The 14836-nt window shown below is 37.6% G+C and overlaps 1 protein-coding gene across 1 annotated transcript in view; it reads left to right on the top strand.

Annotated features, from left to right (window-relative positions):
• LOC139740156 (proto-oncogene tyrosine-protein kinase ROS-like) overlaps positions 1–14836 on the top strand; it is a 50109-nt gene that overhangs the window by 22897 nt on the left and 12376 nt on the right. The window contains exons 13-26 of the mRNA XM_071650744.1: positions 188–375; positions 895–1217; positions 2495–2548; positions 2868–3025; positions 3984–4168; positions 4862–4982; positions 5761–6035; positions 6451–6514; positions 8256–8452; positions 9915–10117; positions 11177–11469; positions 12515–12688; positions 13408–13607; positions 14345–14483. Of these exons, the coding sequence (XP_071506845.1) occupies positions 188–375; positions 895–1217; positions 2495–2548; positions 2868–3025; positions 3984–4168; positions 4862–4982; positions 5761–6035; positions 6451–6514; positions 8256–8452; positions 9915–10117; positions 11177–11469; positions 12515–12688; positions 13408–13607; positions 14345–14483 (2574 nt within the window). The remainder of the gene's footprint in view (positions 1–187; positions 376–894; positions 1218–2494; positions 2549–2867; positions 3026–3983; positions 4169–4861; positions 4983–5760; positions 6036–6450; positions 6515–8255; positions 8453–9914; positions 10118–11176; positions 11470–12514; positions 12689–13407; positions 13608–14344; positions 14484–14836) is intronic.

The raw sequence follows: 14836 nt of genomic DNA, 5'->3' as shown, positions 1-14836 counted from the left end.
TCCAGCAAAGACTTTGATATAAAGTGGCAAGTCAGTGGAATCTGAGGCTGGGTGCATTATAAGACCTGCAAGAGATAGCAATCCTTTTTAAAGCTTTCAATACAAGGATGTAAGAACATTAATATTTGTCTTTACATTTGTTGTTCTTTTTTCATTGTGTATGTGTGTGTAACTTTGTGATGTGAAGATATAGACTGGTATGGAGACTACCTAGTGTGGAGTACATCATCGGGGGAGCTCTACCGGTCTGTCCAGGGTAGTGATTCAGCTGATCAGTTGACTATTGATCCTCCAGACTTTAGTAGTACAGTCAGGGCCATTGCTGTGGATTGGCTGAGTGAATTCATTTATTGGGCTGATACAGATCAAGACCAGGTAATTTATACAACACCTATAAAAAGATTGTAGCTATCTGATTGGTCAATTGCCAATCACATGACATTTAGTTAAAAGTTCCATCTCGCACTGTTGCTGTCAGGCGTGCAATTTTGTTTGAGCGAAAGTGGATATCGCGCAGCTGATTTGTATATTCATGGGGTTCTGTTAAGTGTTGTCTTTTTTTGTTTTTGTTTCATTTTTTTGCTATCATAATGCCTGTCAGAAAAGTTCTCACTAGATTGACAATGCAATATGTAATGTTGATTACTATTGTTTTAGAAACTCTGTGGATTCAATTCATTCTCACTTCCTAACATCATTCTGTACTGAATACAAATGGATTTACTTTATCTCTAACTCTCTGTGCTTGAAAGGTATTCACAGGTTTCTTTATAATCACCAAAGCGAGAAGAATAGAAACAAAGTAAAATGCCTGATATTGTTGTGAGGCAGCTGAGAGTGTACATGCAGCAATGTATATTGATTTCCAAGTTTCTCTCTTTACATTCACTACAGATCATTCAAGGGAGATTATCAGAGCCACCTTCAGTCTCTGTTACAGTACCAACCATCATTGTCCCATATGCAACTGATGTTCAGGACCTTGTAATTGATTCAGTTCAAGCCTATCTCTACTGGACCACAGCCAAGTCTGTACAGACTTCTCGTCTCAATGGAGAAAGTCGTCAGGTGATCTATGAGGAAGGAGACTTGTCTCTAGATGCAGTAGCAGGTGTGACACTTGACCTGAATGGTGGCGCCCTCTATTGGTTTGTTGTGACCAGGGAAAACTCTATGGTGGAACAGAAACTCTACCGTGCTTCATTGGCAGGAATAAGGTACACTTGTCAGCATTTAGTGTAAAGGATGTGATAGTCTTGTGATCAGTACAGTTTGTCACAAATCCTGGTTACTAATACTACAGTGTGCTTCTTATCACTTCTTATCATGACAGTATGCCACACATGATTGGATGACACAGTATATCATACTATGCAACACATCTTGGTTGACACAGTGTAGCACACATCTTGGTTGACACAGTGTAACACACATCTTGGTTGACACAGTGTAACACACATCTTGGTTGACACAGTGTAGCACACATCTTGGTTGACACAGTGTAGTACACATTGTGGTTGACACTGTGTAACACAAATCTAGGTTGGCACAATGTGCAGCACATCTTGGTTGGTACATTGTCGTACATGTCTTGGTTGACACAGTTTTTTTTCTATTTTGATGCAAATCGTTACACTTGGTAGACAGAGTACCTGTATATGTCACTGTATCGCAAAACTCAGTTTACCACATCATGTCATTCATTTTGGTTAACGCAGTGTGTACATCCTTTAAGTCACTACAGTGAGGAGGTTCAAGGAGTGCTCTAAAATTATCTCATTGACTATGGTGTAGGTTCAGGTAGGGTTTGATTTGCATGAAACATGTATATCTGTGTGTACAATGTATTTTTGGCTATAAAACCCTGTTGAATACATCACCATTCTATGTGTTAGCGGGAATTACAGGAAATGAAAACAATTCCTAAAAGTTGCCAGGAAATTGTTTATATCTTTGTAGTGAACTTGCAACAGCAATTGTTGAAATGTGGCTTAAAGTAGTTTTAAAAAGCCTGTTGTGGACCCAGAGAAGTATTGTAATCATTTAGCAAGCTTTGGCTCTATATGATGGTACCCCTCTCCCCCACTTCAAAAGCTGAGAGAGAACTTGAAAGACATATTGGTACAGGATATGATGTCACATTACAGTTCAGAAAACTAGGTTTAAGTAAGCTTTGACATTCTTTGATTATTATGATTGAGTTGTCAACTGAAGCTGTCTTCAGTTTTTACTAGCAGTCTTTTACCATTTTTCCCACTTTTCATATATTTTCATGTACATTGTATATCAACTTGCATGCTTTTTGTGATTGCTTTATTTTGAAGCTGGTGATATAAGCCCTATTAATTTGTAAAGACATTTGCCCCACTTATATTTATCTTTTTATGAGTTTCCCTGTTGTTGTTGTTTGAATTATGTTTTAAGTTCTTTTTGTTTGCATGTGCCTCCTTTTTCATTTCTCCTTGCCATGCTGATCAACTAATGTATTCAGCAGTCCTGATCCTCAGTCTAGTGTGGAAGAGATTGGTGTAGTCCCATCTGCAACACAGTGAGTATTACAGCTCTCAATCTAAATCTGAGATACCTGACGTATCCTATTCATTGTATTTCAGTGTTGTTCTAAGACCAGATGATGATATTTTATATTGATTTCAAGGTATGTTGTATTTCTGCAATAACCTGATCTAAAGCTACAAGTTGTGCATTTCATGCCTGATATGCCTTTCATAGGCTAATTCAGAAATAAGCAGCCATTGATACACTTATTTTTCCATGTTGCTGTTGTTTTTTAATTCTTTTTAGGGGTTATCTTTTCATCCAGCTACCTGTAAATTCATGATACTGACACTTTAATTGTATCTCTACAGAAGTGTGGAACTGCATTTTTACAGCTCCAAGTTGTTTTGGATAAATGACCAGTCCCAGGTGGTGGTCAGCGATGACCAGGGCAAGAGGCAGGCTCTGCTTCCAGCCTCTGATGTCCAAGCTATGAGCATTGTCCAGGAGTCTTTGAAACCTTTGCCAGGTAAGCAGCAGTGTCTGACTGCAGGGGAGTGGAGTCTTCTCTTCTTGCATCAAGATACCAAGACATAGTATGAGCCCTTTAAAGCAAACATCATTTGATATTATCTTCACGTAATCTCTCACCATTCACAGCTCACTTGAGCCTTTGCTCATTATTTCTCATCTGTCGTTCTCCATCATTCCCGTTAAGTCTTTTCTTGCCTGTGATGAGCTTTATATCTACTCATCTTGAGAATCCAAGGTCAGATATTGAACAGATTTGTTGGCTCATTTCTTAGCTGGGGGCAGCTGATACAGAATTCTCCTCTATTATACACAGCCTTCACCAGACCCCCATTGCAGGACACACAACAGAATTGTTATCATGACAGATCCAAGGGAGTCCCCATGGGGTTTCAGAGGGGAAGACCTACAGCAGACTTTCACATTACACAGTCAAATTTCAACCCACTTTGTCAGAAGTTATGTTTGGTGTTAGGAGAGTGCAGACTCTTGGAGACCAAAACTATGAAATTGTTGTCATCTGTTGGAAAGTATTACCTACACTTGTGCTGTAATTTACACAAGAGTTTGAAAAGACAATATGAAATGCTATCATTTGGTATTGCAGCGATTACCTTTTATCCAACAGAATTCATTATTGATAGAATTCATTTATGGATTCTCAACACATTGCTGCAAATGTGTCTACAGAGTGGAGAATCTTCAGATAATGACATTACCTTTTCCTGCTTTCCAAGATTGAATATTAGATATAAGTTCCAAAGTGCTTTAAATTCTGTCTTTATCGCCCAAATCCTGCAAATGCTGGTAGGTTTGTTTTTCATTTTCACTTTCCACAGTGAGGTTTGAAATCATCCTGAACTCTTTGTCAGTTGTCATGTTATGTAAACCACTGATTTCATTGACATGATTTAACATTGATTCTAACTTATCATTGTCAATTTTGTTCATGACAGCTGGATTTAGTGAAAGCCCAAATGTGATACCTGCTGATATCCCACAATCCTCAATCAATATTGTTGGAGTATGGAATGACTTTAACGTCACTTGGCAGGAGAGTTCAGAGGTCAGCTATGGGACTGTGTTTTACTCTGTTGCCATAACAACAAACTCTGAGGAAACATATAATGACATTGTTCAGGTGAGAATCAATACAGGGATGTTACCACTAGTGATAAAAGTATGCCTTATTGGTAACTTTGTACAGGTAATGAATCAAAGCAACGTCAATACAGAAACGTAGTTTATATTGTTTGACTTGCATGACTGTATATTAACTTCCCATACTACAAGTTTGATTATTATAGGAAATAACTCTGCACTGTATTAGGGTATACCACACTAGTGTGTGGTCCATTTGATAAAATGCAGATAATTTTGTTAACATTGCTCTCTTGCCTTTGCTCCAAGTTTACCAAAGTCATCGTGACTTGTGTTGTTATTTGTCCAATCAGACATAATATATTGAGATGTTATTAGTCTAATCATGCATTGCTTCATCTGTTTGTAATGCATTACAAAAGGAGATTTTTATAGTCCAGATTATGAAATAGCAATGTAAAATTAAGTAATTCTGTGCTTCTTCTTGTTATCTTTATCATAGATTAAAAAAAAGAAACAAACACCAGTAATTTGAATGTGAACATGTGAAATGTACCAGTATACTCCTCCACAGAGGAACACTAAATTTCTTTGTTTTGTGATACTTTCATTTCTCCCTCATAAGTGTACAAATAAGTGTTTAAGGCTTCTGCAGAGAACATCTTTCTTGAAGCATCTTCATATGAGTAATTCTTCAGTTATATGATTAAATATGTCTTTCTTCTCTTCCCAGGATGCATACTACACCATTGAGAACCTACACCCATACCAGGCTCTGACGATATCAATAACTCCATATACATTCTGGGCCTCAGCTGCATCAACCTCTACCCAAGCAAGATCTCCAATGTCAGGTAAATTCACCAACGCATTACTTCATTTCTTAAGCTCCGCCCTTTGATGTATATTTCCAGGATGTTCGATGGATCTGTGCTGCTATATGAAGCTGCCTTTTATTGTCTTGATCAGAATCCCAAAGACACAGGGCTATTGTTAGAAATGATCTGATGCCAGACTATACAAGATCAACATGATTTGTTGAGTTCCATTGATTTACATGGATTATAAAGTACACTGAAATTGGTAAAATCACTTGCTGACATTCTTTTCTTTTACACAGCCATTTTCTGAAATTTTTGTTTTTGGTAAGGAGGTTCTTTCTTTTTTATGTGGAGAGCAGTCATACGATGCATTGGTGTTATGTATCTTCATTAGGGAAGGTATTACATCATATAAGACAGTTGTTTTTTAGTGCTATTCATCTGTTTAGCAATTTGCGAGTTTACATCATAAAAGATTCCACTGAGTTTGTTGAAAATGGATTATACAACATGTAAGTTTAGACATGTGAATTAAGAAAACGACTTGTATAATCTGCAGTTCATGAAATGAAGAATCAGAAGTTTATAATTCATGGAGAAATTCTTTTGATACAGTAGGTCGTCTACATACTTTCCTGTAATATTCATGTGGGTTTCTTAAGTTTGGTTTGCAAAGTGTGAATGAGAGACCTTGTTTTTGTATCTGTCTCAGAGTTGACTTGTATCAATGTTTTCTTCAAGGATTGATTCCTTGCAACATTTAGTTTGAAAATGACTTCATTTTGTAAATACTTCTCTTATATTTTCATAGTTCCAAGCATTCCGCTCAACCCCCGTGCTTACACCTTTGAGGAACAAGACATTTTTACAGGACAAGTGAATTACTCTGCAGAATTTCGCTGGACCCAGCCTAGTGATGCCAATGGTATATTGCAAGGCTATAAGATATCCTGGGGATCAGATGAGGATCAGCTTTCTGTGATCACAGTTAATACATCAGATGTGTCAATTATTTCAGCTGCTGGAAGTGAGACTAATACATACTCCTTCTTCAACCTGACAGGAAACAGTACATACTTCTTCCAGGTTAGTATTACAGGTCTGCAATTAATGTATTTTGTATAGATCATTCAAAAGTTTTCAAGAACATGACAACACTTGTGCCATGGGACTATTTCCCAGAATTCAATCAAATATGTCTATTTCTGTTTTTAAACAATGGTAGTAATTTTGTCTTATTTGATATGTTTAAATATGTATATTATAATTGCCAAGTCAAAACATAATGCCATTATTAACACACTCTGTAAAAGTGATTATTTGAAACACATTGAATAAAGACTACTTATTCATTTTACTATCAATTACAGAAAGTACTTTCTTATTAGGTAATCAATTTCTTTTGCTGGTATCTTGAAATATTTGAAATAGGAAGAGAACAGAATAAAGTCCATCTTTCAATTTTATCTTTTCCTTTTATGTGTTCTACTGATGTATCTAGGTGGAGGGTTTCACTGAAGTAGGAAGTGGGCCAGCCACTGATCCTGTTTCCATAGTTACAGGAGGTAAGATTTGTGATAGTCTCTTAATATTTTGCAGTTAATTAGGAGACTGGGTGATATGTGAAAATGTAATGATAATAAAAAACAGACCTTCAGTATTTTAAAGGATGCAAAATCAAGCAGCTCCCTGTGTTGATTGCTCAAGTTTGGAAGAAAATATCTTAATGTGTGAAGTCAATGCACTCGCTTACAAATAATGCACACCCTTGTCAATCTGATACTGTATTAAGGCCTTGTCACACCGAATTCAGTCCACGTCATGGAACCCATTCCTTGGCTCGTACTACATCACATCATCTCCACAGTGATCACATAGAAACTGTTGTTGTTACTCTTCCCGCCACCATGGCATGGATAGTCTGAATAGTCACATTGGAGGGGTACACAATAATTTTATTATCACTTTTTTATGCCTCCGCCAACGAAGTGGCCGGAGGCATTATGTTTTCGGGTCGTCCGTCCGTCCGTCCGTCTGTCCGTCCGTCCGTCCGTCCGTACGTCCGTCCGTACGTTCGTACGTATGTCCGTACGTACGTCCGTATACGTACGTCCGTCCCGTTTTGTTTTTGTCGATATCTCAAGAACCGTGTGGTGGTTTTACATCAAACTTGGTATGAGGGTATATCTTGGGGGGATAATACTTTATTTGGATTTTAGGGTCACGCTGTCAAAGGTCAAAGGTCACAGGTTATTTTGTGGAAAAAAAAAGTTGAAAATTCATGTTTTTCTCCATATCTCGCAAATGGTTCAAGGTATCTTCATGGAACTTAGTATATATGCTTGTTCCAATGGGCAGTGATTATCTAGGGAAGTTGGGGGTCATGGTTCAAAGGTCAGAGGGTCAAAGGTCAAGGTCAACTCCTCAAAATATCACTACTTTCCTTATATTCATGCAATGCCTGAAGGTTTTTTTTTTAAAAACTTTATGTATGCATGTATTACCCGATATATATTTTGTGGGAAGTTTCTTGCCAAAGGGTCAAAGGTCAAAAGGTCAAAGGTCAAGTGAAAGTGTTGAATTGCACTTTTTCCTCCATATCTCAAAAGTAACTCAAGGTATCATCATGAAACTTACATATTTATGCATGTTCAACCTAACAGTGATTCTCTTTGGAACTGTGAGGTCAAAGGTCAAAGGCCAGGTTTAGATAATGCTATTTTCCCATTTGATACTGAAATTATACTTTTTCTCAATACCTTGAAAATTACTCAATGCATAAACTTATAAAAGGGTCAAAAGTCAAGTAAAAATCATCAGTTCCCCAAAGACCTGGTTTCTGACATTTTAATCATTCATCCAATTGAACCTACATGTAGTTCTAGGAAAGTGAACATTCAGCACATTTGTGGCAAACCTGTCATTTTAATATTTTGCCAATTGTGTGAAACTGTGATCACACATTGTCAAGACATTGTACTATAGACCTATTAGGAGAACCATGCATTATGGCGGAGGCATATCAGTCGCTGTAGTGATATATCTAGTTTTGCCTACATTGTACTTGAAGAGGGCTTGTTCTGTGGCCAAGACCGTAATTTGTGTGCCACATCCTTTAGTTTAAAAACATGTTAATATTTTTTTTTCACTCATGTGCTGAAAGGCATTGCAGTCTGACTCTTTCTAAATTTCCACAATAATTTCCCCAAATAGGTCATACCTCTGGGACTAAAGTACTGTGCTCCATCACTTTGATTGACCCTTCATCTGGTCATGTCTATTCATTTTGTGTCCCCCTCTCCATAGTGTCCACCCCTCCACCCACTCTGGCATTGAGTTCTAGTACTGGTGTCACTCTGAGAGATCTTGATAGTGGAACGTCCACTTCAATCCTTGGTGGAGATACTCCTCTTGCAGCCCTGGCGTACATCGCCAAGGATGACATTTTCTTCTATGTCGAAGAGGATGGAGATGAAATCTATCGTAGTGACACAGAGACTGAGGTAAGTTACCCACTTGTCTTGTTTTGCAGGATTTATTGAATATCACTTCAATGTTTAGCATTTTGCTCAAGCTGTAATGTCACAGCTTGAGTATACAATTTCTGTTTTGAAGTCTACTTGTGTAAAGTTTCGAGCTCATGAATGGCTGTATCAGCTGATACCACCAGATAGGCTGGATGTTTACACAACTGTTTACACATTCTACCCATCAATGAAGCATTTTTCTTGGTTGATGGTCTATTAGCTGATGGTCCCTATTAGCTGATGGTCCCTATTGGCTGATGGTCCCTTTTGTGTTGCTTAGGTTAAAAATACATATGAAAGTTGGAGACTGCTTTAAATCACACCTGGTATAAGGGAGATGTATTACAATGCATGTGAATAGTTTGCATTGAAAGGTAGATGAATGTCTTGTAGCAAGGGTCAGGGGCACATATCAAGGTTTCATTGATAGTGTAATTGCTTGTTATGATTCTGATTTTTTTCTCCCAGCAAATTGGGAATATCATGTAGATTTGTAGCGTGGCAAGGTGTGTCACTATATGGATTTTGTGAAAACTCTGTAGAAGGTCAAGGGTCAAAGGATGTAAATTGTAAAATTTCATCTCTTGCACTTGTCCTGTCTATACTCTGTTGTGCTATGACATTGAATGTAGCAGGTTGATATAGTTTGAAGGGATGATCAAGCTAAAATGTCAGTATGAAGTAATATAACTGATGATCCACAATCACAATCAACAGTCAACATAAAATGCACAATTGCAGTCTGCATGATAATGTTGAATATGTTTAATGCCACTTAAAAGTTGGATGTGATGCTGAAATGAAATGTTACAAGATATTTGAATGAAAAGATTTTGGCAGGAGTTCTAAAAGTTGATACAGTATGTACAATGTATATACAGTGTGTTTATTACATTTGTGCATAGATATGACTTCAATTACAGTGTAATATTCTGAGGAATGCCATTCACCATACCGGTCTCAAAATAAAGTGGATTTCTGTGTGTCAAATATTCATAAAATTGGATACATGCGTATTAGTGATACATTATTCAATATTGAAATATTAAAGTATGATAGACCATGTTTACTGTTCATTATATGAGAAAGGCATGCTGATATTTGATGTATGAAAATAGCTGCAGTATTGTACCATTTCTCTAGTCATGGATGTGAGCCTGTGTTGACCCACTAAAGTCAAGATTAGTTTAGATAGTGACTCTGACCAAGGTCAGATGCTGTGTACTTGCTGTTTTATGAATGAAACATTTTACATTTGAGAGATGTCTATGATCTTAATGGCGAGAAGTTGATGATGAATGATGAAGTCATGGCATCGGAGGGGGCTATGTCATGCACTCGGTGTTTTTGTCTTTCAGAAAATGTCATTATCTGATATCACCTCAGCAGCAACATCCTATCATGAATGTCATATAACTTCTTTGTGTATCCATTCTAGATTCTGGACCTTGGTGAACAACAAACTCCTAGTCAGTCAAACTTTGTTCTTGATTGGATTTCTCAAACGTTGTGCTGGAGTGACACTCAAAGTATCTACAGCTTTGACACCACCCTTCCTCTATCCCTAGCAGCCATGAAAACACTTTACTCAGCTCCTGAAGGGAGCTCCATTGGAGGAGTGGCGGTTGTTCCTTTCTCAAGGTCAGATAAGTTTTATTTCTCACTCCAGAAATGCAAACTCAAATCCCATTTTACAGCAGAAATTTGTGAAAGAGTTGTTATTTTTTCCTTTCTTTTTGTTTGGGATGGGGTGGAGTGGAGAAAACAGAAACTAGTAACTTAATTCCCACATTTAATTTGTTTTGTTTTGTTTTGTTTTTGTTTTGTTTTGTTTTGCTTTTGCTTTTTTAACTGGAAATTGTTACTAAATTTAGCATGCTATACTTAAGACGAGGTGAATATGAAATTTCAAGACAAATCTATTATGTCTAAGTATCAAACTTGTTTAGTTTACTTGTTTGTGGGGAAAGTGAGCAGATAGAATAACAACATAGAATTTTAACAAGTGCATAACACTGTTTGGTATTTAGGAAGCGTTACATTAAGAATGCATACTTAAAGCATCAGACTGGCAAATAGTTTTAGAAAATTACTGCAGGGATCAGTTTAGTTTTTGTTTTGTTTTGTGGGCGCATGTGTGTGTGTGTGTGTGTGTGTGTGTGTGTCTGCGTCTGTGACGATTTCATGTATGACTCCAATCTAGGCCTACTGTGATTGTGTATTACAATAAGTTTCTTTACACAGACTTCTATGTAATATTGTTTGAGAACTCTAAAATGAGTAATATCAATATCATGTGATAGTGGCTCTTAGCTATTTTATGAAAAAGCTATGCGTCGCTGCGGTGACAAGACCTCGTATCTACAAAATGTCAAATGTTCAGGAGAGCAAGAAAACATGGCGGCCAAAACTCTATAGCGAATGGGATAGTCTTTCCTTTGACATGCCATAGTGGCTTCATTTTTGGGGTAAGACAGTTGGGATTTGGCCAGGACATCACTTAACCCACTATTTGACCACAGATCCAAAAAAATCATTTTCACCAAAATTTCAGATACAAGGTCTTGTCACCCCAGCGACGAATGACAGTTTGAACTTGCAAAGTATTATCCAGACTTCAGTCTTACTGCTAGAAATTAATCACATCTCCTATATGATCAAGTTCATTGCTGAGGCAATAACGTTTTGTGTGTTTTTCAGCTTATTGGTTTGGACAGAAGTATCACAGTCTGGCTCAGCTCTGATCTCATCCGACCTGGATGGTGGAAACATTTCACCCATCTTTGATGACATCAACCGAAGAAGACGATCAGCAGAGAACTGTTCCTGTTCCTCTAGTCTTAGTCCTGGTTATGTCATCGTTGTAGATAGCTCAGAGCCGACAGCAACAAGGATTTATTTCACAGATTCAGCCACAGGTGACTTGTGGGTGTCTGATGATCAAGGATGTCAGTGTCAGCTTCTTTTCACTGCTGCATCACAAGTGAACTCAGGTAAAATCAACTCTCCTGCAAAATTGTTCAGAATTATAGATTTTCTTCCATTTCCGAAATTTGTCTTGAGGTCTTCTCCACAACCAAATTGTTACCATTGCATTTTTTGACGAGAGCTAAACTAGGTTCCAATTTCTTTCTGTCAAAATACCTCTTTAGAACCTTACTAGGCCAAAGTATAGCCACACAGATCTCCAGGCCTTCTCACTGTAATGATGTGAAGTAAGATAAGCAAGTAGAAGTGCCAGGGAGTGAGCCATAGCCAATTCACCATCCAGAGGGCCATTGAAGCCCAGGTCTGTGTCCTCAACTATTTTTTTCCCCTCTTTTGAATTGCAACCAGTATTTCACAATTATTTTGAATCGTGAGCAGCAGTCACTTTCAGAGATCTTGCTAATGTGCTGACATGTCCAGCTTTGACAGGCTTTCCTTTCCGGCATTTGGCAATCTCAGTAACACAAGGGCCATGTCTCCTCTTCCTCAAAGTTTGGAGAAGCACCAGTCCATTGACTCTGAGCTGAGAACTACCCATCGACTACACTTCTATACCTCCCTTAACTGTCTAAAATTGTGTGAGACACATTTGCCATTTTACCTCACAAATTGAGTCAGTAATTGTTTAAAAGAGAGCAACTTACTCGTCTTTCGAATTTTTTCTTGTAATTCAGGAGATGTCTAGTCATGCAATACAATAACTGCATTTCTATGCACTTATAGCAGGTTTACATTATTTGATAATTGTGGTGTCCCTATTTCATGTACATGTGAATAATAAAAGTCAAAGTTTGCAGTCACACTACATGTAATGTGTGTTAATGTTGATTGTTCTGTTCATCTCGATATATCGTACACTAAAGGAAAGGAAAGTATCCTTTTGTGAGAAGCTGTTTATAATCCTTTTTTCTTCCTATGAAATTGATTATACAGTCCCCTGTAAAACAGTGCTAAGCTACCTGGACCTTAGCCTTTACAATAATGGTAGGCTAAGTAGCTCGTAAGAACTCTTTACAAAGAGAAGAATTTTGAAATTCCATTTTTCCACAGGTCTACCTCCTGACTCACTCTCTGTGGACACACATCGTATCTACTGGTCCAATTCTGCTCAGGGCATTGTAGCCAGTGTAGACAAGTGGACTGGTGCAGATTTTACCAGTCAGACTGGGCAAACAGACATCAGTTTTGTCGTGGCATATGGTACCAGTCTTCAGCCATATCCAGGTATCCTTCTCAACAAGTTTGGCTGTTGTTGTTGTTTTATGATGGTGGTGATGGTTGTGATTGTTGTTGTTGTTGTTGTTATTACAATCATCAATCCCCTTCTCATCATCGTCATTACTGTAATTACAGAATGTGTGTTTGTGACTGACCATGACTTTACATGGAATGAATACTTAATATAAATATTCTCTTGCAATAGATGAAAACATGACATAATTCTGCCAATGTAGACTGTACTACTTATTTTAAAAAGTGTTGTATGCAGGATCCAGGTCTAATTTGTTTCCTTATGTATATAGATTACATTAGCTCATGGTATGTCTAACTTTTTTTTCACATGATTGAGCCATGGTGATATCTTTCAGGGGTTTCCCCAAATGATGTTCTCCGTCCATTGAGAGGGAGACAAGTCAATGATATTTATAGCCATCTTGGTACAAGTACTTCTCTTTATTACTCATTTACACCAGTGAATACATGAGTACCTCAAATACATGTAAATTCCCCTGCCATATGGATGCTGTTTGCAGCAGAAGTTCAGTTCAGTTCAGTTTTCAGATTCTTCTAACCAAATCAAAAATAACAAAAGTACAAGACATAAATGCAAAAATTCAGGATAATAGTTTCAATAACAGAAATAAAGTGTTCTTTGAATCCATAGCATCAGCAGTGAAGTCCCAGCCATGTGTTATGTGTTATTGTATGTAATCTCTTGACAGACCCAGAATGCCTATCTCCAGCAGACTACAGCCAGCCTGCACTCTTTGACACCTCAGATGACTCTTCTTTGACACTAACACTAACACCTGTCACACAATGTCCTGGTGTAAGCACAGCAGCAATCATCTACACTGTGTTCTATGGGATCATTGAGAGTGAGAATTCTGAGCTTAATTGCAGCTCACTCAACCTGACATGTGTCTCTAAGGTAAAATAATGATTACCTTCATGAAACCTATCCTAATACGCTGCGATAATTTTATGTTTTGATAAATAATAATAGTGAGACTCTTTTAAAGCGCACATTTCTACCTATTCATGTTCAATGATTATTGCCTGTCAAATTCTCAGATCTCACCAAAATTAAGTGTGCCATCATACCTCATCTAAAAAAGATTTTACAATATAAGAATAATTATGTCTTAGAAGTATATACACTTGTACATTGTACATGTATTGTTTGAAATGATTTGTATTGTTAGTATCAAGTATCATATGATGTGGGAATAACTGCTGAACTTTATTGTCTGGCTGAGGGCACCTCAAGGAAGAAACCATTCCCCAGGGAACTGTGCAAAGTGCATTGGTACTGCTTCTTCTACAAAGTTGATGGTGCGCACAGCTCAGTGTGCATGTATATCATAGGTCAGCTGAATGTCATAGAGTCCCATCCATACTTACTTTTTATCCTGTCTGTTCTGTGTGGTCAGAGCATTTGGTTTTAAGTAACTTGGTTTTGTGTGTGACAGAGTTGTTATTTTTGGCTGAATTAGAGGAGTAACGAGATGAAATATCGATATAGGTTAATTTACTTAACTCTAATATCAGTTGAGTTTATCTTTGTGCTGATACGTAGACTTCTTCATGCTGGTTGATAAGTGTACTTATGAAAACAAACAAGATCCGGACTAAATGATGTGTTCTTTCTTTCACCAGGAGACTATGGAATCTATTGTTAGGATAGAGAACCTCGAGTCATATTCTTTTTATGTCACTCAAGTGTCTGCCAGAAATTTTTACTCCGTTGGGTCTCCCAGTCTCGGTCCTTCAGCAATCTTCAGAACGAGTCCTGGAGGTGAGTCAAACAGTAACTCTCTCAAACCACTTGTAGGTTTTAGTTTTTACATCATAAGGACTCTAGTCTTGGAAGCAAGACACATTTCTGTAATCCCTATTTGAATATTTCCCCCCCCCCTCTCTCTCTGTCTCTCTCTCTCTCTCTTTATTTTCAATTATTTCCATATGACTCCCACGCTGTCCTTCCATTCTATGTGACTGTGCCAAAATACTCAAAACCTTGATTAATTGTGAAATGACCATTCCTATCCCAGGAAATTGAATCTTATCCATAACATATGAAAATTCCATGATAAAAGAGGATAGTGAAAATGATTGTTGCTCATTGTAAAACAGAGTTTATGGTTGAGG

Source organism: Diadema antillarum, unplaced genomic scaffold (genome assembly GCF_040938485.1).
Source record: "Diadema antillarum isolate AM-2024a unplaced genomic scaffold, OU_Dant_1.0 seq00000839_RagTag, whole genome shotgun sequence".
NCBI lineage: Eukaryota > Metazoa > Echinodermata > Echinoidea > Diadematoida > Diadematidae > Diadema > Diadema antillarum.
This window is presented reverse-complemented; position numbering and strand designations above follow the sequence as displayed.